This window comes from Pteropus alecto, unplaced genomic scaffold, assembly GCF_000325575.1.
Source record: "Pteropus alecto unplaced genomic scaffold, ASM32557v1 scaffold95, whole genome shotgun sequence".
Classification (NCBI taxonomy): Eukaryota; Metazoa; Chordata; class Mammalia; order Chiroptera; family Pteropodidae; genus Pteropus; species Pteropus alecto.
Genome location: NW_006441071.1, coordinates 9,885,661 through 9,913,403, shown reverse-complemented (window position 1 = coordinate 9,913,403; position 27,743 = coordinate 9,885,661). Strand labels below are relative to the sequence as shown.

Sequence of the window (27,743 nt, the reverse complement as noted above, 5' to 3'; positions counted from 1 at the left end):
TCAAGTAAGTCAGCCATAGCACTTGATGCCAGTTTACAACAGGCTTGGCAATACTTGGAAATTTAGATCCTACCATGAGATATAACGATATGCATAAAATTAGAGTGTAAATAAAATGCTCTTTAGAGGACAGGGCTCTAATCCAAGTTGTTAGGTCTTAGAAAGTAACGTATCTAAGACTGTTCCCAGGTTGACATATATACTAATGACTTTTCTGCAAGGGTAAAAACATCTAAACTCTTATTTTTCTAACAAATAAATACTTCATTATAAAAATCAGCTTTGCCTAATAAAGTCTTCTGAGGGAGAAGAAGTTTTAAGGTGGTTTATTAGTACACTTTAAAATCATTTCATATATAGATATGCTTTGTTATCACCTAGAGCGAAAGGGAGTCATAAAAAACGATGAGTACAGTCATAAAAACTCTTTTACTATTAGTTGGGAGAGAAACAAATGGAGATATTATTTTAAAGGTAATTACTTAAGTTTTTTTTTTTTTTAACCGCATCATGTTTTCTCAAAACCCAAGCAGAGTATATCCAAAAATCTTCCCTATAAATGAAATACAATTTTCTCTCAGAAGATTTATACTCATAAGAAAAAATAGTGAGTTTAATTTTTCTGTCAGTTGAGCCTTCACATGTCAAACACATCTTATATTTCAACAAACCTTAATGTCATATTGATGGAATACTCAAGAAGGCAATAGTTCTTACACAAGTACTAGCTTAGAAAAGTGTAAACTGAATTACTGTGAGTGAACTTCTCAAAATAGACTTCATTATCACCGCACACTAAATGTATAACTGCCTTGTCATGTTAACCAAAATTATGGTTTCCTGTTAAACAGAGATTGTAGCTTTGTTGAGGACAGGTGGTAGTAACATCTTTTCCATCATTTTATTCCCAACATTTGGCATAACCCCTGGAATAGGTAGAATCATATTACCAAATAAATAAATTCATGAATTAATACAGTTTCTCATGTACTGTGTGATTATTCTAGATATGAAAGCAACATCTGCTGTTATTTCTGATTTTTTAAAATAAAACCTCAAATGATGTACTTCTGGAAGAGAAAAAGTATTTAGAAACTTCTTTGTTCAACTTGTCATTTGTTCACTCAGTAAACACATAATGAAAAACTATAACAGGTCAAGCTCTGTGCTGTGTGCTCGATCATGGGCAAAACAAAGCCCTGCTCTCATGAAACTTCTAGTCTAAGCATAGAGATAACTGCATAGGATAAAAGGAAAGCTTCATCTCATGTTCTCCCAAGTACATTCCCCAATCACTTTTGACAGGATGACATTCAAATTTCATATACTCTGTGGAGCCCTTAGTGGCCAAACGGTGGACCACAGGATTATTTAGTAGACAAGGCAGTCTGACATACGGCTATAAAAATATGTGTTTTCCTGGACTACAGTTCCGCCTGTGCCAAAAAATTCTGCTGCATAAATGCAGCAATACTCTTTAATCAAAATAATTTAAAATTACTTATTGATAATTATAACAGTACTGGTGGTAGTAATAATATTGATGATGACAATGATAATCACTGCCACGACTCACATTTACTGAGTATCTGGCATTTTGCTAAAAGCTTTAACTGGATCATCTCCTGTAACAAGCTTCTCAAGTTAAGGCAGTAGGTGTTCTTATTACCTCCATTCACCAGATGAAGATGCGGAAGCTTAGAGAGGTTAAGAAAGGTGGGAATGGCCACCGAGCAAACAGCATGGTCAGAATTTGAATTCAGACCAGTCTGTTTGCAGAACCTGAACTCATGACTGCACTTTCTATCACTTCCTACACCAAAGAAAGTATAACATAACAGACAAAAACAAACAAACAAAAATCCTTTTCTATTACCTTTTTAATGCTGAAATGATACATGAGATTTTCCTGCTTCTTCTAAAATATATAACGAATGATGCTGCATTGTCACAGGCATAAAAAACAATTATAGGTTTTTATCTATTCTGTTACCTAGGATAGTCCAGATGTAATAAAGGAGAAATTGTATTTTTAAGTATGACCCTAGTTTCACCTAGACAGTCCAAGCAATTGACTACATGGCCCTAATGTACGACCATTCTGAAGACTATGGAAATGTATGTTAACATAACATTAAGCAAAAATGTAAGAGGAAAAATAGAAATTCTTGATATTGCATATTAGAGAACACTACAACAATAAAGGATCTTCAATCTTTCCAAATATCTTGGTAATACATGTATATTTTCAGACCTCATATCAACTTCTTTTCATGTGAAAAGCTGATTTTCAGTCCTTTGGATTAAGCAATGCTTTATAAGCCACAGAAAACTTCTTTTCCAGGATTGTTGACTCTCCCTTCCCATCACCATAGCCATTCAATCATTTAAAAAACATTTATTGAATTACTACGTGCCAAGCATGTTCTAGATCTGGGGATTCAGCAGTGGAAAAGAGGGCCAAACCAAATAGCTTAGAATTAAAAGAATCATGAAGGAGAAGGAAGGAAACTGACATTTTTCAGCAACTTTTTTATATTTGAATCACTGTACCACATGCCTTACACGTGTATGTCATCACTTTCTAAAAACAATCCTAAAAGGTAGCTAGGCTTATCTTCCACACTAGAGATGAAGAGCTTCAAGTTTAGACTTAAGTAATGTGCCTAATCCCATACAGGGCAGAAGCAGTGGACTGTAAATGTGAACCCACATCCATTTGGCTACAAAGAACAGTCTCTCTCCATTGTGCTTCCCTCTGTTTCACCACCTCTCCTTGTAATCCCTTTAATCTGCCTTCATTTTCTCTTTCTCAATCACACTCTGCATCCTACAATGGCCACTAAAATAATGATCGCTTTCATCCATTACATGTAAAGTGAGATTAATTCTTGCCCAAATGGTCCCTTACTGCATTTGTGTTTACATAACCATATCTATATATCTCTTTTTATATGCAGACATTCATTCCACAAATATTTGCTGGGTGCGCAGTAAATGCTAACACCATTTCTAGGTCAGAGAAAAATGCAATAGTGCTCACATACAAAGTGGGGAGGCGCACATAAAACAAAACTTTCAAGAAATAAAGAGTACAAGTTCACATAGTGAAAGTGCTATAAGAAAATTAAACAGGTCATACAGATATACGCTATTTATTGGATGTAAAAAATATAATATATATGCAAATATACCTCCCCGACAGAATTTTTGGTTTAACTATACAATATATAAATATTGATAATCAATAACCAATTTTATTAAACACTCAGTCTTTATGTATAATACTTTTCTACCATATTTAATTTTCTAGTTTTCTGATAAAAGATAGATCTGTAGTTATCCATGGAATTAGATAAATACACAAACAAAAAGAAATGTACGTTTCAAATCAAAAGAATAGAAAGTATCTGAAAACTTTTAATGTTGATTTGCTAGTGTGACTCACGATACACAATTTCAATTTTTTAAACAGCTCTATTGGTATCACATTCTAAAAACTGTAAGATTTCTTCTGGGAAATCCCAAACTGAGATCAAATTTATCACCTAAACACGCATATCACCAGGCATGTGAGAAAAAAATTAATCTGCTTGTGTCCAAAATCTATTAGAAAACAACCCACTATGTTAAAGGTTAGAATATATATTTAATACAAGAATCAAGTTTAAAAATAAAAAATAAAGTTTAAAGATACAAAAAAGGGCATGGCAAGTCCTAAGATGTAAATTAAAATACAAGATCATAGATAAAGTAGTCCTTAAATTTTTCTATCTTTAACAAAATATATTAAGAACACTAGGATGCATGTCATCATTTGTGTTTAATGTGGCATTAATTCACAAGTCATTGTTTATTTAATAAGATAAAATAAGTTACTTGATCTTCTAAGGAGATATGTAATTAGGATTTTGATAATTAAACCCTAGATGAGGCATTTGGTATATTTATGCCCTAAATCCCAATAAATTATGCATGCACAGCTTTTAAAACTGTATCTTAATTAGTAGCTTAAAATAAAACTACTTTTAAAAGCCAGGAAATTGAATTTTTAAAAACTGTTCAAATTTTATCAATGAAAGACAATCCAATATCCGGTTTTAAAGTATAAACATTAATTATGTATAAAGAACTATGAATGGTGTACTATATTACTTTAAGTACTTTAGTAAACCTCTTTGTAAATTTCAATTCATATAGAAATTAGTCACATGATTCCTTGCTTGTGTAGTTTAATCTCTTCAGCCATTGAGGTATGTCCCAAGCTCATCTTTTTCTACTTCTGCTCTTTTAACTTCTCTAGTCTGAGCTATCATGGTTTTTATACCCATCCGTGACAGTTAATTTCATGTGTCAACCTACTGGGCCACAAAGTGCCCAGATATTTGGTCAAACATTATTCTGAGTTTGTCTGCGAGAGTATTTTTGAATGAGATTAACATTTAAATCAATAGACTGCATAAAACAGATTTCTCTCCCTAATGTGAGTGGGCCTCATTCAATCAGTTGAAGATATAAATAGAACAAAAAGGATGACTCTTCCCCAAATAAGATAATTCCTCCTGCCTAACTGCCTTCAAACTGGGACATTGGCTTACTCCTGCCTCAGACTCAGATTGAAATATCAGCTCTTCTAGGTGTAAAGCCTGCCAGCCTTTAAGCCAGCTCTCTCTCTCTCTCTCTCTCTCTCTCTCTCTCTCTCTCTCTCTCTCTTTCTTTCCCCCTCTCCTATTTGGTTCTGTTCAGCCTTTGGAGGCAGCGAGAGTGGCACTGCCAAGCTCCTTCCCTGGGAACTACACACAGCATCTCAGCATCAAGCCGCCATAGCTTTGAACCTGTGTCTGTGAGCATCTGTGCTGTACCTTGATTTATTTGTTGTACCCATTAGTGAAATGTGTCCTAAGGTAATTGCTTCTACCCTTTACATCATTTCATTTTGCAAAAGGTTTCATAGAAACTCTCTACTTTCAAATAGCGGGGGAAACCTGTACATCAAAATATTTAAAGGGCTAGAATACATGCCACAACCTAATACAGCAGGGGTTACTTCTGACTGGGTGAAATCCCAAGGAAATCTTAGCTGTATGTAAAAAAAAAAAATCATTGTAAACTCTGTGGTCCATGGTTTTTCACATTAAATAAGAGATTAAACTAGGTAAACACCAAATTCCCCACCCCAGCTCAACAATTACACAGCTCTATGAATAAGTCAATCAACAGTTAATACGAATACTCATTCTAAAACTGAATATTCATTTTAAAATTGCAAACAATAATATTATAATATGAATCCGAGAAGAATATTGTTCTCAGGTATATGCAATGATTTACATGTGTACTCATTCTCTCTGAACCCTTTCAAGACATAATCCCATGTGGGAAAACAAGTGATAAAAATTCAAAAGAATGGTCCTTAAAAGACTGATCACAAGGGAACATGAATAGCCTCAGCTCACAAGTGCGGTTTTTCCCAAATATCAGTTTCAAAATCTCTCCTTACAAGGGTCTCCAGGGGACCTGTGCACATGGGCACCTGCCTTTGTGAACACTGATACATAAAGAATAGTTATTTTTAAGGACTAAAGATTACACCACCAAAAGTCAGAAGTTTCCGTTTATTTATATGGCTCTGTCCACCACCACCTCTTTTCAGCATGGAAATGCATTACACAGGAAGGTTTTATCATGTTGGTATCAATTTATTCCAAGTATTCAACTATTTTATAAGCCTGTTCAAGTAATCTTCACTCAGTACCATAATTGTCAGCAAGTATGTTCTGTGTTGGCCACCCTTCCTTTTGTTTCAGTCTTTCATAAAAATCCTTTTGTGTGACAGTCAAGCAGCTGTGCTTTGTTCTTTAATGTTCCCAGCCTAGATCCCCAGCCGAGACCACTTTATAACATAAACGGCAAAGTACCATTTTCACAGCAGGGACAACTGTGTTCATCTTCAAAAAGAGGCATTAATAAAATGAGACTGTAATGAACATGCTAATTCTGATCACAGGGTACTGCACAATGGCGGACAGAGTCGACTGCCTTCTCCCTGAAAGATTGTAAAAGTTTTATTTTTTTTTTTAACAACTTCTATAATGGCTTACATTTTTTTTTTGAGACAGACATATTATGCAAACATATCTCTCCATTTCCCAATGAGATGCCTTCTCTATCTCATCCGACTGCTCACTGTGTGTTTTACTGTCTCAGTAATAGCCACGTTCAGGGAGCATCTTATAAGAACTGACTTGCTGAAAAAGGCATGTCACTGAGTCACAGAAAGCCAGAGAGAAGTGATCTAGTGATCACAAATGCAATGCCTTCCTGGTGCACACGAGGCAAAAAAAATAATAAAATAAATAAAATGAAATAAAATAAAATAAAATAAAATAAACAAAAGGCAGGACAGTTAACAAGTTTGTTCAAGATGCCACAGTTATTTTGGGACAGTCAGAACTGGAACTTAAATTACTGGAGATCTAGACGTGAGGACTTTGTATACTTTCTTACGTCTTGATGATGATCATTCATAAAATATGATGCCCTTATGTGACGTAGATACTCAAACATAAGTATTATTTTATAAAATATATCTGTAAAACTAGGTAACTGTCTCATGTATGGTCACCTAACTTCTTTAGATAATAATTTTACTTTGCATGTATTCTATGAACAAGCAAGTTTCCTATAAGTAGATAAGAATAACAATGTTATATATTACACCTTGTTTTGCTGCACTAGTGCTAGTGGTGGTTTACGGAGCAGTGCTATTTGGGAATGGGCAAGTCTTAGAAATAATGCAGTATTTAAAAATATAAAAAATTACATGCTGTTTTGGTGACAACAAAATGTGTATTTTCTGATTACATTAAAAAATCTAAATTTAAAAACATGACATTTTAGTCAGACAATTAGAAGCAAACTTAATTTTCCTATAACTTTCTCTAATAGAATGGCAATATTGTGAGCAAGAAGAATGGATTCTTGATGTATTTTCACTTGCCAAAAAGAGGCAGATGCTCCTGGACTCTTATAGAAGACTCTTTGGATAGTGATATTTCATTTTTCCTGATTAGTGGCTGATAACATGTATTTGAGAAAACATTTACATCCCAGTTATCATTTTATAAATTTATATTGCAAGTTTTCCTCCTGATATATCTGGAAAGGAAGAAACTGTGGCCAGTTAACAAAGGTTCCCGTTGGATTGTGATCCTTCTTCTTAAAACACCCTCTCTGGTCCTACTTCAACTGCTCATTGAAAGGCTAATATCCAATCCAAAGTCCTTACCAGAATTAGGCAGGGCTCAGCCCTTAATAACTTCTCAGTAAGATCTGAGGCATTCACTTAAAGTTCTGCTTAGCAGGGAAAATACATGGTATGATAGATACTCTCCACTTCCTAAAATACAGTAGAACGAGGGAGCTGGTATTTGCTTGTGTTTCCACAGCCAGGGCCATCAAATAATTTAAAAATGGCCTAGAGGCCATAAATACTGCATTTAACTCTCCTTCTCCGACTATTTCTTCTATGAACTACAATCTACAATGTATAAATAGTAATTGCCCAAATATCTCATTCCAGGGGATGTTCGACCCAAGCTTGTAGTTATCCTTCCTTATGAAAACAGTTCTTCAGAGCTGGGGTAATCTGAGATGAGCTACAGAGGGAAAGTTTTCCCTGAAATACCCTCTTCAATGCGCATGGGTGGTCAGAGTATTATTTCAATGTCTTCTGCATTAGCCACACAGGTCAGATGTTTAAATCTCCAATTAATTAGGTTCTCTAGTAGCCTATGTGAAATAAATTAGTGATCTCAATCCAGTCCACTTAGACAAAACCCATCAGGATGGTTGGCACATTTTTGGCATCATCAGCAAAGTGGAGAAAAAAGTAAATGGTCCATGTGGACAAAATGGCATCTGATGAGGGCCTCTGAATGAAAAGTTTAGTTTCCATCCACTGCAGAGCAGAGAGCTTGAGTATCTGCCAAAGTAATTTGCAAGAGAAAGCTAACTTAAAATGGACACAAAGCTCTTTGACTGTGATTAGAGCTCTTTACTTTCATTTAGTTAACTGCTCCTGATTTTAATATTCTATGAATGTCAGTTTACCATTTAAAAAATGGAATATTAAAAATTATTATTAATGGAATTATCAATAATTATTTAAAAATTTTAAACAAAGCGGTAACTGAAAAAAAGAAAATTTGTAACTCCACTTATTTCATATATCCTGTAAAGATATATGAAAGCACTTTATTTTAAGGTTACATTTAGACTACTTTTCCATTATCCAAAATTCCTTTTGAGTTTTTCTCATGAAACATTTCCAAAATTGCTAAACTTAGTCTTTAAAAAAAAATAAGGTTTAACTATGAGAATCATAAATTTTAATACAAATGTACTTACGTATGACAGATACTCTCAAAAAAGTCAAGGTCATATTAAAATTTTCAAATGCACTTGTTTTATGAGGGGGCTAGTTAGATGAAAGCAAATTAGATAGGGATTCCCTAGTCAGCTTGGAGCCAGAAAAATATAAATCCATGTAAATGTCTATGCAAAGTGATATCTTCCTCCAACTTTTCGTTAATGTCTTTATTGAATTCCTAAAGATTAAGCCAAGCCAAATAATTGTCACTGTTTCCTTTTAAGAGGTTTGTTCAAGGAACTCAGAAGGTGAAAATAAAAAGTTTCTGATGTGATAAATTTCACTTTATTGTATCTTTGTAATATGCTTCTATATGATATTATTAGTTCTAAAATAGGTCAATACATGAAGATTAAAATTTTAAAAGATGATCAACAAATAATTTTGATTTTGCTTCAGAAAAAAATGATTCTACAATTTTCAGACCTTTTATTTATGTTTTTGTGAATATATATATATATATAGTAACATACGTATATACTTTTTGTAGTTCATATTATAGTATATATAATACAGTCTATAAGGTTCCTTCCAGTTCTGAAATCTGGTTTCAGACTCCTATCATTTTTTTTTTTTCCTAAAGTCTGATTCCTACCTGACAGATTTTATTCCTTACTTTATCTTTTCTACTATTTAAAATACTTTCTTTTAAAGTCTATTCATACAGTTCAATTATCTGTAGTTCACAGACTGTAATTTCTACTCTCACTGATTGAACTTACGTCCCTTATGAGTTGGAACTGGCTTTCATGCTTTAGAATTGGTACCTATGAGCTCATCTGGGCATGAAGGACCTTATCTCGAGTTGCATAACCCAGGTTGTGGGGGCGACTCACATGGCTGCCTATTCCACACTCTATGGGCTTCAGTGTTTCTGACCAGCTTTTATGTTAGCTTCTGGGTTCTGAGTATTGCACTGTAGGAATAGTAGTAGTATTGTCACCTTTTTGCAGAAAGTTGATCTAGTTCCTCTTATTTCCACCTTATTTTGTACAGGCCTATGAACTGCTGGAGATATAAAACTCCAGTCCTAAAGCATATAATCCATCTGGTTACTATCTTGGGTTATAAGATTACAGATTACCTCTTCTCGGGAGATTGTTTTTGGCACCTGGAAATTTCTTTCTTCTTTGCAAGTCTAACAATGCACTTACTTTTATTTTCAGATATCTTATCAACATCTTTATATGTTTATAGTGGGATGGAGAGCTTCTTGTATGAATTTAGCTTGCTGTAATGGCCAGAAATGTAGCTGAAATTTGACTTGTTTTTAAGCAGCATTCTGTTATATACATTTAAAATATCTATATCTAGTTGGTCAATATGTCCCTTGAAACTTTGTAAGATGTTTATATTATTTAAAATATATTTTAAGAAGTATATGTAAATAATTTCATTGTCTATGCTTCTTAGATTAACTCATTTTGGTACTAAATAGATTTAGAAGAAAATGTTTTTCTTTTATTTTATAAAACATATAAAGTAAATAAATCCCTCAATGGGAATAAAAAAAAGAGAATGGAAAATAAATATTCTTAATCCATATATGTTCCTCTGTAATTATTAAATTTGGATCCCTTTTTCCAATCCCCTTCAACTTAAAAAAGTCCCTTCTCTCCTAAGTTGTGTAATCAAGTAAAATGAAATTCAAAGCAAAAAAGAACAAAACAAACAAACAAATAGGTGTGTGAGAGAGAAAGAGACAAAGGCAAAGAAGTCAGTCTGGAGATGTCAACTAAGCAAGCCAAATCAGGAATGTACTTATCTCTACCCAAAAGACTGAATTAGAGACACAAAATAGAGTATTATTAATCGCTAGCCTTTATTCTCCAGTATTGTCATTCTAAAGAAGTATAGAAAGTAGACACACTGTACTGGAGATCTGGCAAGTCTTCCCACGCTTTGGCCAAACTGCATAAGCCACATAGTCTAATTCGCTTTGTATCAACAGACGTTAGTTCAAGAAGTATAAAAGACAAATAAAAACACATTTTTGACAAAGGAGAAAGAGGCCTTTTTTGTTCTTGATTCCTCTGCTTAAGAGTAACTCGCTTGTAGGTAGAGGGCATTTCTTTAATTTTGCAAACATCAATGTCAGCTTTGGTAATCTGTAAAAAGCAGTTGCAGACTTCAGTAAGGAAAATCCATACACAAGTGATGTTAACATGCAAAAGAGTAGCACATGTTGTTTTCTTTCTAGGATTTATACCAAAAATCAAAATGGTATCTGGCATATGAAATCAGCACTTCTTTGGGATTTTTCTTTTTTCTCCCTGATTAGCATTTTTCAAGACTCATGAGAGAAGGCACCCACTGCCTATTGAAAAGTTAAACTCTTACAAACATTTTATTTCAGTTCATTTGCCATTTAAGCGTCAGGACAATGTTAGTCTTTTTAATGGTCCTACAAAAGAACACCTGGGATAGAGAATTTCAATAATGACACAAGCAACGACCTTGCTCTTGAGTACTTACCACGCAAAACTGTAAGTCTGGTAGATACACTTATTTCTCCGACGTTATTCGAGGCCACACATTCATAAATGGCCTCATCCCTTGGAGTCCGTAAGGGTTGTATTCTGAGAACTGATCCAGATCCATCATCAAACTCTATTACCTATTAGAGAAAACAATAGCTGTCACAGGTGTTGTTACTATTGTCCACCTCTCAGCTAAACTTCTTAAGGCAGCAGTAAACCAGCCTTTAGGCTCAGAATGAACCTTGCAGTATTTTGAGGCTAAATTTTGACACAGTGGTGAAACATAATATTTGGTTTAATTTAATGAATCTTCTACTCAACAAAGGGAAAGATATGAAACTGCATAGGCAAAAATGTCTATACTGAAAACCATCAAGGGTTTACTCATGAAAACATTTTAGTAGGGGTACCTAGGGCAATATGATCCTATTAATTATGCAAGAGACTTACTTCTATAATGGATAAACTTCTCAAATTATTTTGTCTCTGACAGCACATATGCATATGTGGATCTATTCAATAACTGAACTTTAAGGTGAAGAAATAACGTATGCTACTACAGATAGCTCTTCTGGTTTAAAGTGTCTCGGCCTGAACAGTATAGATGAGTGAACCATGAAGAGAAACTGCATAAATCTAGTACTTAGGCAGCCAAAGAGATAGCTTTCACAACCCAAGAGCCTGATGGCATGCATTAATTTTGCCATAAATCATTCCAGTATTTGTTCTAGCTTAGCATTTTCTGCATTTTTAGGGCATTCTTGCTGTAAAATGGAAGCTTGCTTCACCAGGCAGAAAATTAATGTCCTAAACAGTAAGCCTGAATTCACTAACATTATAAACTCTACTCTGAGAAAGTTTAGCAAACCTAGGTATTTATCAGCTACTTCAAGCACTACTTTTAAAAAATGATGATGATGATAATGATGATATTGATGCATATGTATACAAAACTGTGCAGTACTTTTTGTCTTTTTTAAAGCTATGCTGAGTTCTTTCAGCTGCTCACTGAGATGCTGTGCTTTCCCCACTTGCTCCATTTCCTTGTGAATAATACGTGCATGTGCCTAAATTGTGGATAAATTGAGAATGCCTTATAAATACATTTATGGGATGCTCAATCCCAGATTTTGTGTGTGAGTGTGTGTGTATGTCAACACATGGAGGAAAGAGATGGAATATTTTTAAAATATGTCTACTTCAAGTTCTTTCTACATTCTATTTATGTTTTAAATTTATAAAATAGCCAAAATGTCCCACTTCTCAATACATCACAATTTATTTTCAATTCTATTAAGCACACATTTAGTATAAATCTATTATGCATCTTAGGAGTATCACAGTTACTGGAATCTTTGTCAAATATGTCACAATTAAAAAAATATGTATATATTTATAAGCATGCTATGACTTAACATAGAGAAAGATTTAAACATCTTTAATGCCAATTTAAATTTTGACTAATTGTTACACGTCATTGCATGCTCATCTTTCTGAACTATTTCCTAGATTTAGACCTAAAATCTTACGACAAACAGTATACCACACACTGCAAGCTAGTGTTGTAATTTCTGATTTGAAACTCTATTTAATATCCAGTATTGATGTATACCTACTCCAGGGCAGACGCTGTAATTGGTACTGGAGATAGAAGAGGAAGCAAAATCAGTTTTACCTACTGTCCTCATGGGCCTTATAAACTAGAGAAACCAAAAAAATACATATGTACTGTTATAGATATTAAAGATTGTCAACGTAAGACTCATACCATTTGACATAGGAGCTTTGTATAAAACTAATAATTTTTCCTTGAATGTATTTAAGTGACTCTCATTAGGAATTATGTGCTGAGCAGAGTTCATACTTTGAAAGTTTACTATTATAATTTAATCTTCGTTATAAGATTTTGTCAAGGAGATAAAACTAGAAAGCATGATATTAAACTACCCTTTGATAAAAAAATTCAATTTCATTTAAAAATTTTAAAAATGTGTACTAAAGATTTTCACATACATCATTTCCTACATGATGTGGGAACTATTTCCCAAAGATATTCTTTTTGTCTATTTTTAAATCACTGTAGGTATCTGATTTTCAAACAAACATAATTCGAAATTTTTCATTTGTAAACTACAGTTCAGATTTCAGTTTTCACTAGTGTAATTAATTAGGTCCTTTATGTATTTAGACCATTTATCATTCTGTAAGTACTGGTAGACAATGATTATTATCAAACTCCTAAATTTTATAGTTGCTATGTTTATTGTAACTAGAAATTGCCTTTAATTTGCCAATTTGTGAATAAGGCTGTGAAGTAGATTAGAAAGACAAGTAAGAGGAAGTGAGTTTTACAATATGGGCAGTCTGGAGGTCTTAGTACCATCAAAGAATCAAGCTACGTTCTTCATGTCTTAAATACAAGCATAATATTTTGTGCTTCTTCTAATATTTTCCTTACCATCTATTTTTTCCTCCAGAATAAAGAAATTTCTAAGCCATAAGTTTCCTCACAAATACCCCAAATATATCCGAATTGTGTTTCATCATCTTCAATGCACTGAGCTTTCTTGAATATAGAAAATCAATTTCTTCAATACATTTAACTGCAGTATCAATCTGGTAGGGTATGTTTCTTCCACAGTAATACTTTACACTAACACATTGGAGCAAATTTCTCATTCTGTTCATGCTACTTGCAAAACACAGGCACAAGGTGTAGTGGACATCTTTTACTGCTCAGTATCCATTTCCCATCTTCTTGGTAATAGGAATTTGAATTCCCTTTGAGAAAACGTTGCTCCCTTATCTAGAGCCATGGGGTTGAATGCAAACTGACTTTATTCCCATCAACAGAGTCTGTGTGGACAGCTATATGGTACTGTCTAAGAATAATTAGAATATAGCTCTGTTGCTAGGAACACTATTTGAGCCCTTGTACAAGCAGAGACAAAAGTCAGCAATCTGAAATCCCAAATTCCCTTTTTAAAAAAGGCATTTAAAGTTTTTTTTCCATCGCATGCAACATAAAGAACACCATATCTCAATGGCTCTAACACATTATATCAAAGTAAAATAACACACAAACCAAAGGTACAGCAGATAGGTTCTTCCCCCAGAGAAACAGAACAATGGACCTAATACCTCAAATCTCTGATTGCTGACTTTCTTTCCTTTTTTGTTCCAGACAATTTTAGGTCTTGGGTCTCCTGTAGCTTGGCAAATGAAAGAGGCAACTCCACCAGAGACCCCTGTCTGGTCAACAGGAGTTCGCGTAAACCTCGGAGGTGCTAAAATAAAAAGAAATAAACATCTCAATTAGGTGGAAATTTGATACAGGTTATTAGCCCACTGCCACTGCTCGCCCCACAGCCCTCAATCCCATTCCTGCCAATACATACATACAAATGTATATACTTAAATGTACCAAGATTACAAAATTAGAAAAGCACCTTTTACTTTTGAGAATAGTTAAAAGGGAAGGGAGGTAACTTTCTGGTCAAGTAATCAGCTAGTGCTTTTATTGCCAAAATCTGTATTAAGGCAGAGATCCAATAACATCCCGAAAAGCAACATCACTCATTAATTTTTATTACCAGTATTAAAAAAAAAATCCAATTTGTCCTCTGTAACAAAATGAGCTCATCAATCAAAGTGAGTAAAATTTTAGCTCTTTGCTTTGATGCCGCTATCAGGACACTGCCAGAAAGCAACATTGCCAGTGCTAAGCTATTAAATTTAGTGACATTGAAGAGAAATTCTAGGAAATTTTAAAGAGACAAGAAATATAGCCCTGAATTAGAAGGTTTGGCAAGAAACATAAATAGGTAAACTACAGTAAAGTGACTCTCTAACCCAGATATTGTGGGCTGCCTTACTTGAAATTTAAGTTCACAATTTGCATAAATCAAGATAAGTCAAGAAGCCTCCAAAGTCATAGCAAAGAAAAAAATTCTGTTAAGAAAGATGTAGAGTTAAAGATTGCTAAGGATAAAAAGCTAGAAGTTGGAGGCTTTTAATAGTTCTCTATTGCTTTTAAATGGTGCCTAACATCCACTCTCCCCCGAAAATTCTATGTATTTTGCATTTCCAGATCTAGAACTCTATTACATGAAAGTTATAAAAGAGAAGGTAAATTTTTATCCGCAAGAATATTCATCATATCATTTATTTAACAAAGATTGTAAGTACCCTAAATATCAACTTGTATAGGAATTGATGGTGAAATAAATCATGGTATAATGAAGAAACATCATGCAAATCGTAAATGTTACATTTAAAAAGTTTCTATAATATGACATGAGAAATACTTTTGCTTCAATAAGCCACAAAAGCATCATACAAAATTATGTATGAGAAACATAAGATAATAAAAATGCACCCCCTCCCCCAAAAAAAGATGTGACAAATATGTTAAAACACTAATAATGGTGGTTTTGGAAGAGGTATTTTAATTATTTTTCCCACTTCTTTATATTTTTTTTTCCTGTATCCTTGAGTTTTTTAAATTATATTAGCGTTAAGACTATTTTTTTAACTCAAAAAAATTTTATTTTTCTTTTCCATTTTATTTTCCATTCACCTATCCCAATTACAATTTTTTTCTTCTCTCCTACTGTTTTTCAGTTATATGTCATTGAAAAATGGTTTAAATAACTATAGCTAATATTTATTTTGAAAACAATCCTTAGATTCTAAGAAGGAAGAAAATAACAAAGTTCATCACTATTTGTTCATCACACTATTTTCTCTGCCTTCCATGTTGCATGTTTCCCACGTGATGCTCCTGCTGGCCTGACAGCATATTCAGACTCTCATCTTGATTTTCCTGGAGTCAGGGAAGCCAGATTCCTATCTCAGCTCCGCTACTATGTATATGTACCATTTGGGGGAAGTTTTCTTTTGGCCTAACTTACTTTTCTTAACTGTAAAAATGAGATATGAAATAAAATATTTTGCAGAGATCCCATCCAGTTTTAAGGTTTCCACAATGAGGGAAGGGAAGAAATAAAGAGGTAGATAGGCATCTTTGCAATGCTAATGTCATGAAATGAGTGTTCACCTCATCAACTTATTAACAGTGGAACTGGTGGGACCACAGGTCCACGTTTGTTCGGGAATATTAGGGAAAAATGTGACTCTAACAACGCTGCTATATATCACATCCTGTAGCATCTCGGAGAAGCAGAACCTTCTAGATAATTACTAGAACTGTGGGAAGTTCTTAAAATGATTTGAAACTGACTAACAGTGACAGGAATAAAAACACACTGTACATTGAGGTCGCTTTTCTGGAAACAAACAAAAAAGATATTAGAAGTTTTTTTCTTTTTCATTCTGCTGTTATAAACAACGCAGATTGATAATAACCACATACTTGTCAGCATATAACATGGAAATCATAATTATGCAATTAAAATTCTTAGGAAAGTGCCCTGAAAAAATAAAATGTATTGCATTACTACATTAAATGCTTCAGTACTTTCATTTTTAGGTACCTTCCTTTTCAAAGCCCATAGCTTAATACATTGTCAACTCTAGGGGAAAAAATTAATTTTAACAACTCAGTTCTATTTTTAAATTTCCTGCAAGAATGAGAGAATGGGGTGAATCAAATAAAATAACTATGTACTAGTCAGAAATTAAATAAAAAAATAAATTAAATAATCAAATTAAATAATAGAATGTAGGATACCATTTAATTGTGATTTTCTTTTTCTTCTTTTTTTTAAGGGACAACATCGCATTTCTCATCCCAAAGAATTAAGGAAATTTGGGCAATTTTGATGATCTACAATTATGCAATGGCTTCTTAAGTACTTCCTAAATACTGGTGAATGGGGACACTAAAAAGTCAAATTGTTATTAAATGCAGAAATCTTATTTCTAAGTGGAAAGCAGAGAAGGGAAATTTCCATACACTTGAGGAAGGGATGCAATTACCATTCCAATGTTCAAGTGTGCTTCTCCTTTGTCTTCATTGTATACTCCTACTTTGAAGTTTTCATACTCATATTGACAAGTACAAGAGTTTGCCAAATTTATGACCACTGGATGCTACTGTAAGGATTTTATTTCTGAAGATGAAGTCCAGTAATGGAATTAACCTACTGAACTGTGGAAAATTTATTAAAATAACCAGTTAGAATCCCTTTCAGACCTGGGATTGTTTTTCCGAATCTCACTAAGTGCCACTATAGTGATGCAGTCTTCTTCAAAAAGTATCCTGAAAATGAAATTTATTTTTCTTAAATTTATCTTTTGAAAATAAGGGAATGAAATTGATCATACTACATAAAATAGGCACATCAAGTGCTTGCATACAGAGGTTTCTTGTTTTGTTTTTTAACATAAAATACATTAGCCTACACATATGAGAAAATCAAGACTTTCTAATGAGATCATACGTCAATTTTCTATATTTGCCTGAAAAGTCCAAACCACAAAAAAGATACATACCATAATTCTATGATACAAAGTTAAAGTTCTAGATAATATGGTAAAATCCTTTCTGTAAGCATGTTTGTTGCATAAATCACCACCCTATTGGGTCAAACTCCAAGACTGATGCCGTTAACACTAGGCAGCCGGCCAAAAGAAAGATATGAGATATAGAGGAGGTTAAACTTAATAACTGCAACAAACGCTTGAGGCAAGTAAAAATCTTTATTCTCAGAGGAGTATAACAACACACAGCACCCACTTTCCCTTCTCTATATCCAGCTTAATAAAAGAAACTAAATGAATCTTCCACTTTCTTCTGTCATGGATACTGCCAAAATTTCAGTCATGCTCTGAAGATACGAAAAAAGAGAAGATAATCCAAGTAAAAGCATAAAACAACCACTTCTACTAAAAAGTCACACAATAGGATGGCCTTGGGTCTGAATAATGAAAATCCCTAGGTTTAGCCCATGCGATACAATCATCGATAGTACATTTGGTCCAAAAAAAAACCCAGAAATCCCAAGAGTGTAAAGAGAAAGAGGAAGACATTTAAACTTTACAGTCACCAGTATTTAGATAGGGGCCTTTCTATTATTGTAGCTAACTGCCATTCCTATCCACCTTAAAGCTGCCAGCACTGTGCTTTGCAAAATGCATTTCTCCTCAAGCTGGTCTTGACAAGTGAGGAGAAGGTCCTTTTATTAAACTAAGGCCAGGCACCACAGAGGCCAAATTACTGTTAGACCCAGAAAGCCTATTTCCTAAATGGAAAATCTAGAAGCTAAACATGTATATGAGTCAGAAAAGAGGCATGGCTGATATTCTAGAACGTGTCTGCCATGCTCACTTGCTGTTTCCAAAGACTGCATTCTCAGGATGCATTCACTGAGCATACAGTAACTCCAGGAATCTAGCAGATAATTATTCCCTACAAGCTCAAGAGGAGCCACAGGCTGCTGACTAATTTTTACTTCTAAGAGGTTAGATTGTTTCTTAAAGTACAACCAATGTACAGTAACTTGGCTTGTAATGACAGTAATATTTTGATGCCACATCAGGCTTCACGTTGCCAGGGTCTCTGAAGACAAAATGATAAGTCCAAATGAGTACCTCTGGGTATTACATTTAGGGGACAGAACCAACCAAGACCAGCAAACTGCCTTTGACCATCTGTAACAAACTGCTCTATCAACGATGAAATCCTCCCTTTAGTACATTACATTAAGTAGAGCTAGTTATTAATGAGGGAGAACCACTGAAATCTGCTAGTAACATCTCCTCAAGAAATGAATTTATGAGACATTCTTAAAGGTTAAGAAGACAACTCAGGTTTGCAGTAACTTGATTGGCCAACTGAGATTCACTTAAAACAGATTCATAGAAAGGTTCACACACTACAAAAGTGAAGACAAGAAATGAGAGTGCCATTTATCTATTTAATTCTAATGAATAAGCTGCTTCTGCAGACATCAAGGAAATATGTCACATGGGGAATAAAACTAACAGCATGTAACTAATTGGCTTTTTTTTTCAGCTGATTAAAATTTCCTTAAATAGTTTTGTTTTTAAAGGGATATTTTTCATAATAATGTACTTAAAATCTTGAAGGGGGAAGGTTAATAAGGCTATTAAGTGAGAGGATGAGGGAATGTTCAGTAAGAATATGTAGGTAGTAGTTCTGTTTTTAGGTACTTGCTTCATCCCTAAAAGATGTCTGTAGAATTGATGAGACTGTCAGGTTGGCCCATTTTTGTTCTTTCTTTCTCTGAAAGTATCAGAATAAGGGGCTCTGAAGGAAAAGCCAGGAACACGGCTCTAGGATTGGGGAGAAAATGCAGAGTACAGGAGGTGAGTTATAGGCAGTTCTAAGGGTAATAGTCCCATTTACAGATTTAGGGGTAGAAGAGCTGTTTTCACAGGATTTTATATTCTCTTCCAGCCACAGCATACTCTATTGCTACAAACATAGAAAGTGCCCAGAGTGTGCATGTATGATGGATTTTCTGTTATAATTCATATGATGAATGAGTAAGAGTGTAGAGAGAAAAGTGTGCCTGTGATAGTGGTTCAAATGCATGGCTATATGACAGAAGGGGGAGGTCCCAAAGTTGATGTAGAACTGAAAAGAGGGCCAGAATCGTGGCACACACACATCAGACTGGGATGATTTCTATGGTAAATATTCTATATAAACTGGGGCCTGTGGAGACATCTATCCTATCACATGGGATCTGAATAGGGTCACCTTTAACATCCATGGCCAGGACAAAACTTCAAAGTCAGACTTTTTGAGGCATTTCTGGTATTTCTTTTTACTACAACTCCCTAAACAATCTATTAGCCTTAAAATAGTTTAAGGAGCATCATACTGGAAAATGGGATAAAGAAATAACTTCTTAATGAATCTCATGCACTGGACTGAATGTTTCATATACCTTCTGTGCAATGTTTTCCACAGTCCTGCAAGATTGTATTATTCCTATTTTATAGAATTATAGAAAACTTTATAGTACTATAGAAATCTGGAAGGAAAGAAGGAAGAAGGGGAAAAGGGAAAAAGAAATGAAGGAAGGCTCATTAAGGTTAAAAGTGAGTCACGGACTTTTGATCTAATTGTAAAGCCCCAATATTTTTACTGTGCCAAATGAGAAGACAGAAAGTTATAAGGATGCCACACAGACAATATGGTATAACTTAATTTAATGCCTATTTTCAAATCTGTTTTAGTTAACTATAAAATGTATTCTGACTGTTTTCTCAAGAGTTTGGTAAGCATTTTGTGCTGTACAGCATTATTTTTCACTAGTTAAGTGAGAAAGTTCTCCCAGAATTTGCTGCCTATGAAGGTTCCTTTCTTAATTCCCAGGAGCTAATTGAAATCAGGAATAAATTAACTATGATGCCTGGTCAACAGACAAAAATCAATGCCACAAAATTTATAAACAAATTACATAAGTTCCACGTTTAGTATGGTAGGATACTTTTGAATTATTCTACATTCGTGTTCAATTTGCTCATGACGGAAAGAGACAAATACCTCCATTAGTTTTTGACATTAATATCTCCTCTTCCTTTTCAAGGCATTTTAATGACATATGCATGTCTAGACCATTCATTTTCTTAAGGCTTCAACTCTCAGTTCTTTGAAATGACTATGAAAGCATTCTTCCAATGGATAAATGGATATTTATACTTCTGTAAAACTATCGATATTTAAATTAATAAAGGATTGATATGTACATTGACAGAAAGAAAAGGGAAAATAGGCAAGAAAGATAAAGGCAAAAAAAGAAAGGAAGATTGGAAGAAGAGATCTAATTTAATGAAAAGATATCTCCCAATTGAACTTTTCCTCAATGTAAGGACCTTATTTCTATATCTAGCAGCATCTTAAAATCATTGCGTTGAAAATATACCATGCCATCCACCTTCCCAATCCTATCGATCTTAGTAAATTACCATTTCTGTTGGTGGCCCTCCCATCCCAAATGCCCAGACTTGCAGCCTTGACTTTTTCTTTGTCTCTTTTTTGCCTCACTACCATTCAATTATTAAGTCTTATAGGTTTTGCTTTTACTATGTCTCATATCCCTTTTTTCATATCCAATAACAATGGTTATGATTCTCTTTTTAAGCTGGACATTAGAATCACTTGGTCCAGCAATCCCTCTTCTGGGTTTCTACCCCCCAAATTTGAAAACATTATTCATAAAGATATATGAACCCTAATGTTCATACCTGCATTATTCATGGTTGCCAAGACATGGAAACAACCAAAGTAGCCTTCGATAGATTACTGGGTAATGAAGATGTGGTACATATATACAATGGAATATTACTCAGCCACAGGAAAAGATGAAATACTGCCATTTGCGACAACATGATGGATCTTGAGAGTATCATGTTAAGCCAAATAAGTCAGATAGAAAAATTCAGAACCATATGATTTTACTCATATGTGGGATATAAAACTGAAAGCAACAAACAAACAAGACAAACAGAGACTCATGGACATGGACAATAGTTTAGTGGTTACCAAAGGGAAGGGGGAAGAAGGGAAGGTAGATAAGGGTAAAGGGGTAAAATATGTGGTGACACAAGGAGATTTAACTTTGGGTACTGAACACACAATGTAATATACATATGATGTATTATTGAACTGTACACTTGAACCCTATACAATTTTATTAAACAATGTTGCCCCAATAAACTTAATTTTAAAAAAGCTTCACTTGGGAGACTGAAAAAAATACACACACAGAAAAACAACTACAAGTGCTTAGACCCCACTCCAGACAAATTAAAATACAAAAATCAGTGGGATGGGGCTGTGTAATTAATTTTCAGAAGATTCTAATGTGCAGCCAGGATGAAGAAATGCTGAACAATATCATATTGGTACCTTCCCATGCAGTCACCCTTACTTCAGGTTTTTATCACTACAATCAATATTGAACATTATCATTGATACTTCCTTTTCTTTCTACTCTTGCTCTTTGAGTTTTTTAAAAATGCATCTAAGAATAAAGGACTTTTCTCCTCAAAATAAAATAACAAGAAATAAGCAAGTTTTAATAGCTTACTGCTGCCAAATAAAGCCAAAAAATTTGTTCGACCTTTTAAGGTCATTAAGGGCTGCTGTCAACCTATTTTTTCAAATATGTATCTACTGTTGCCCATCAGAAACCTAAGATTTCCCGTCTGGATGCCTTGGTACATGTTAATCCCTTGTACAAAATGCTTCTCCCCCACTTTTGATTTTATGCAATTTATCCATTCTCACCCAAATTAAATATCTTGAAGCCTTCTTTGATCCTCCCATCTTGACGAAATCTACTATCTTTTAACTCTCTTTGCACTATATATTGTTATAGCTATTTAATACACAGGTATTCCTCTCCCTCCGCATTAACAGAACCTTGAGAAAAGTATGTCTGACCTGGTCATTCTGAAAGCCCATGGTTCCTAATTATACCCAGCACATAGTAGGTGTTTAATGCACACATGGCCATGATAAAATGCTCTTCAAGGTGCTATGCCCTCTAACCCTTGTCTATACACAGCTGAGTATTTCGGATGGATAATAATGTTGTAAAATGACTACCGTGCCTCTATTTGAATTACATTAGCTTATAGTTTGATAAATTATCTGTAGAATACAAACTTCTTGTAGTACACACTGTCACTTCAAAGCACTGATGTGACATGGTGGGAGATTAATGCATCCATACCAGGCCTTAAATTAGCGGAATGTAGCATAGGCAACTGACTCATGTGTCTATTGCAGGATTGAACTCATATGAAGTACTATATAATGCAATGGATCTTATCTCTTTTATGAATAACATTTCACCTCATTGTTATCAGGTTATCAGAGTTTTCCTCCTCTTTGCTTCTTTTTGTGCTTTTTTATTTTTAAGTAAAATGATTTTATTATGATTGTAAATATTTATTAGACATAAATTAGAAAAAAAATAAAAAATATTTTAAAACATTCTAATAGTGATCACCTTGAATTACCTTTAAAAATTTTCTATGCTCTTCTAACATATAATAATTTTTACAAAAGAGAAATTGTACTGCATTATTTCGTAACCCACATTTAACTTAAAATATATTTTGAATATTTTTTGTCAATACATATTTAAATTGAATATCATCTTAATATTATAAAGCATAGAGATAATATTTTAATTTACTGTTAAACATTTAGGTTGTTTCCAATTTTTCAGTATTATAGAAAATGTTTCAATGATTATTCTTATAGTAATTACATCCTTGTACATATATGTAATTCTTGTATCTGATTCATTCCTACATGTAAATTTTCAATATGTATAATGCATCCCATTATGCTTAATAACTGGATTAAAAAACTATATGTTTTAAGGCTTTTTATACTTTTTAAATTATGCTAAAAATAACTCATATTCACAGTAGAAATATATATCAGGGTATCCAATTATCTGGACCATTGATAAAGGTGAAAATTATAACTTTATCACTGGTTAAATTTTTATCCTTTTTAGCTACACAGGAAGGATGGAAAGTGGAGGTCAGGCAGGGTAATCAGTCTTGAGAAATCCATCCTCAAAAAAAAATTCTCTTCAAATGCTCCTCAAATCCTGCCTTTTCCATTTCTCTCTGGGACAACAGAGGGAAAGGGAAATAGTGGTGAATATTTATAGACCAAAGAGGGGGGGAAAAAAGTGTGTGTGGCAGGGGGGAATCTATAAAATAAAACTTAAATGCTATGGAAAATAACTTTCAATTTAAATAGGTCAAGACATTCAAGTCCATCTTAGTCTTTCCAACTGGTTTTCAAAAATCTTATAGAGATGAAATTTCACATGCATTAGTCGGTTTACAGTAGTTAAATAAATTTCTAGTTTATCTTATTTCAAAATATATTAATACCTGGGTCATAAACACTTGTTTTACAGCAGTAAAAGTTGTACAGTCTCACCACAATAACTTTTTATTTAACAGACAGACATGAGATATTATGACCAAAACAAACAATTCCCTACATTCCCTGTGTCTGGGCCATAAAACTTCTCTGAACTATTGACATGCTTATTAAGACTGGCCATCTGTTTTGTTATAAGACACTCTTAATAACTACCAGTTTAGTGACATAAATTTCAAAAGGGTGTACCAGTGGTCTTGAATCACTCTTAGAAACAATCTGTGAAGCCATTCTTACCATTCCTTATGTCAGAGTCATTTATTCTTAATGAAAACATGGTATCAGCAGCATCATTTAGATATTCACTCAACATTTTCTACTTTAAGTTTCTAGTTTGCTTACTAAATACTTATACATTCAAAGTACACAGACCGTGCATCTATTTTCCTTCAATAGAGCAATAAAGGCCCATACATTGAAACAGATGAAAAGTCATGCCATCTCACAGGCTCATTCAGTAAAGATGTAGGCAAATGGCACAATATTTACTGTTTTTTTTCATATTCCCTCTAGATGATAATATACTCACAAGGCTATTAAACACAGACACTATATTTGACCAAAAAAAGAAAATCTACCGACCCTTTAGCATCTATCTTTTTGTAAAGTTAGTTTTCAAAACAGATTCATTTACATCATATTCACTGCCAATTTACTCATTAATCATAATTTATCACATTAGATGTGCTGATCATCATTAAAAATAATCATTTATTCTTCATTCTGACCTGCTGCTTATCATGTACCTGCAAATTGGGTCACAGAGGAAAGGTAATTAATTGGCTTATTTGAAAAGGAACACGAGAACAGATATATTTGAGGTGGCAAAGAAAGAAAAGAAAAAGATGCCATCTTTACAATTTTTCCTCCAATTTTTTCCCAATTTTATGTTATCAAACTCCAGAATACTGATCCTATTACTTCTCCCCTAAGAAATTTCCAACAAAACAACACAAATTTTGTTTTATTATTTTTTATTATTTTTTAAGAGGAACTAGAGAGATACGCTGCACTGGCTGCGCTATACATGCCAGTACCACGAACTGAAGACCTACTGATGTCACTTTAAGTGCCGAAAGGCTTTACGCCAATATGAATTGTTTCAAATTCTGCCTTCCAACCAAAGGGAGGTGTTACCACAACTGGATCATTGCTTTTAAGATAGATCCATCTTCTAAAGTGACCTCAATTTTTCATCTATCGATTTCACACTGGTAAGTTAGCAAAGTAGCTAACATATTCCAAGTAGCGATAACATGAAAGCGGTGTACAGGCATCCACATCTGCATATTTTAAGTGAGTTGTAAAATAGATTATAAAATGATGTTCAAATGTGTTTACTGGAGAAATTTAGAAGTATTATTGTAAGAAACCTTGTTTATAGGTATGTTACAAAAATGTTTTATCCAGAATAGAATATGGTGGAAAATGAAATGCCTGAGTTTTTACTACGAAGGCAAGGTTAATTATACAATACAGAAAGTGTTATAATAAACATGATAGTATTTCCTACAGTAACTTCATAATTAATATTATCTTCAGAATGAATATTGTAACTTTTAAATATTTTCATTGATGAAACACTTGAAAATTTTATTATTTAAAAATATGTCCTTGGTACTCAATGTTTTATTTTAAGGGGTGTTACCATTTGTTAATAAGTATGTAGATACATAATGGGCAAACAATGGAGAAAGAAAATGCAAAATAATTTTTAAGTGTTCATTTGCCTATATATCAGTGTTGCTGTAGAGTGAAATGATTAATTAAAAAATATATTTGAAAAACACCCAGCACTATTCACATTTGGACTAATGTTCTGCTAGAGATCATAACATTCTAAGTTTAAAAGGCTTGTGTCATAGTTTTGTCCTGTGTCATGCCTAGCATACTGTAGGCATTCGATACCTTTTAAAGAAAGCACAATTATTTTGGTCATATGAATATTTTAGGTATGTATCTATGTCCTTCCAGACACTTTCTACTAAATTTAGATTTTTTTTAAAAAAACAATTCACTTCTCTATAGACCCAAGCTCTAAGCAAAAGCATTTGGCAATGATTTGTAAGATTACAAATATTCTCATTTAATACTAGGTAACTATTAGAACCAAAAAAATTTGTAGGATTTAAAAAATACATTTTTTGGTATCTCTGCAATAGAACACATATAGCAAGCAAAAGACTAGCATTTATTTTACATACTAAATCCATCCTTTCTAAAATAAAATCAAAATTCTATATTAGAGTTAAGAAAAGTAATCTACATTCATACATTCAAGTTGGATATCGCAAGCGTTCCATAAGATGTCTCTCTGAGTTTAATCTTGTTAATCATGATTGATCTCTGCATTCTCAAAGAGTGGCCCATCACCCACCCATTCTCTACTCAGTGAGCTATTTGGGGGCACAAAAGATGGAAAGCATGACAACTGGTTCTATGCTAGGGTTGTGAAGTCATGTACAAGCAAGCAATGATAATAATAGATGATCACCCAGGGCCATGGACTAGCCCTGTCCACACAGAAAACTCAAGTTGACATTTTTGGAACCTGGCACAAAGAGAATAGGGTACGATTCCTTAGTTTGCAGATGAAAATAAACCTTTAAAAACCTTTAATAAAATGAGCCCTAGATGGAACATAGTGTAATGCAATAATGTAATTCTCACTCTTTTTTTCCAGCTACATCTCCATAAAATAACCCTATCAGCATTTCCATGACAGCATGTTAAAGCTGAGGAGGAAATGTCACATTGTTGCTGCCTGTGACCTGAAACACATCCACATCACAAATTTAGAAAGCCAACAAGCGGAGGGGGAAGGGCCTTTCCCCCTGCCATCCTCACTGAAATCTGTTAATCCTGGACAGTCCTTTCGTTCTCATTTTCCAAATAGCATCAGATTTATCTACGTAAATATTCATCTCTCTTCTCCTCTAACAGAATTTGGATAACACCTGAACCTACAGACACAAGGCGACATAACTCAAATATTCTGAAAACACTTTCCAGTGGAATTCATTTCTAAAAATCAAGTCTCTAATTTGTATCCCTGGGCAGTGCAGACCCTGGTACCAGCTCATTTTAGTGCAGATTATGCATGCTTTTCTAGAGAAACACATTATCTGAGCCCCAGGAATATGGGAGGCATTCCAAAACAGCATAGACAGTGAGGACCTTTATTTGCCTACCAACTTTCCACCACACCCCACCCCCTCTCCAATTTATGGCTCAGAGTATTAAGTAAGAAAACAAAGGGTTTTCCCACAAAGAAATAACCTTTATGAAAAACCTGCAAACGAGATTTTAATTACACTATTTACCAATATAGACAGCATATAGAAATAAACTGAAACATTTCTTGCTTTCTTTTTCTTTTTTTCTAATTTAACTGTTGCAAGCAACATCATAGTGATTTAAGCTGGTTTTGTGACAAATTATTAGGACACTTATTTTAGAAGAAAAATCAACCAATAATTCTTGCTCTGGCACATAGCCATTGTGCAGAGCATAAACAGAAGCTGTGGCTGACAGCTGATGGGCCCAGCCCCCTGCTATCCTTAGAACACATTTGCAGATAACCAAGGCCTCTTGCCAGACCGAGGCATGCGGTAGCCACTCTCTCTATCCAAGAGGGCTGCACTAACCATCTTAGGCTGAGCACAATAAAATGACACTGTTTTAGGATCTCCTGCAAGGTTGCACTTAGCTTTAGATGCTAAAAATACTGTGTTTATTAACAATTCCAATAACACTTTTCATTCTAAAATGTCAATATGTAACCCTAAGCACTTCAAGTTGTAGACATATGACCGAAAGTATTTGTTAGTGACCACAGATCATTACGAAAGAGAAAATCTTTCCCTTGTACTGTGGCTTTTTTTTTTTTTTTTTTTTTTTTTTTGGTGCGAGGGCGTTT

At 33.9% G+C, this 27,743-nt stretch overlaps 1 protein-coding gene across 17 annotated transcripts in view; it reads right to left on the bottom strand.

The window, feature by feature from the left end:
* The window catches only part of PTPRD (protein tyrosine phosphatase, receptor type D), a 468,668-nt gene that overhangs the window by 270,746 nt on the left and 170,179 nt on the right, over positions 1 to 27,743 (bottom strand). For 9 of the 17 annotated variants that reach the window (XM_025051481.1, XM_025051483.1, XM_025051482.1 and 6 more), the window contains 2 exons: positions 14,050 to 14,198; positions 10,907 to 11,048 (listed from right to left, as the gene is read on the bottom strand). In XM_025051481.1, coding sequence (XP_024907249.1) covers positions 10,907 to 11,048; positions 14,050 to 14,198 — 291 coding nt within the window. The remainder of the gene's footprint in view (positions 1 to 10,906; positions 11,049 to 14,049; positions 14,199 to 27,743) is intronic. The other 8 variants (XM_015594477.2, XM_025051490.1, XM_015594474.2 and 5 more) reach the window with 1 other exon arrangement.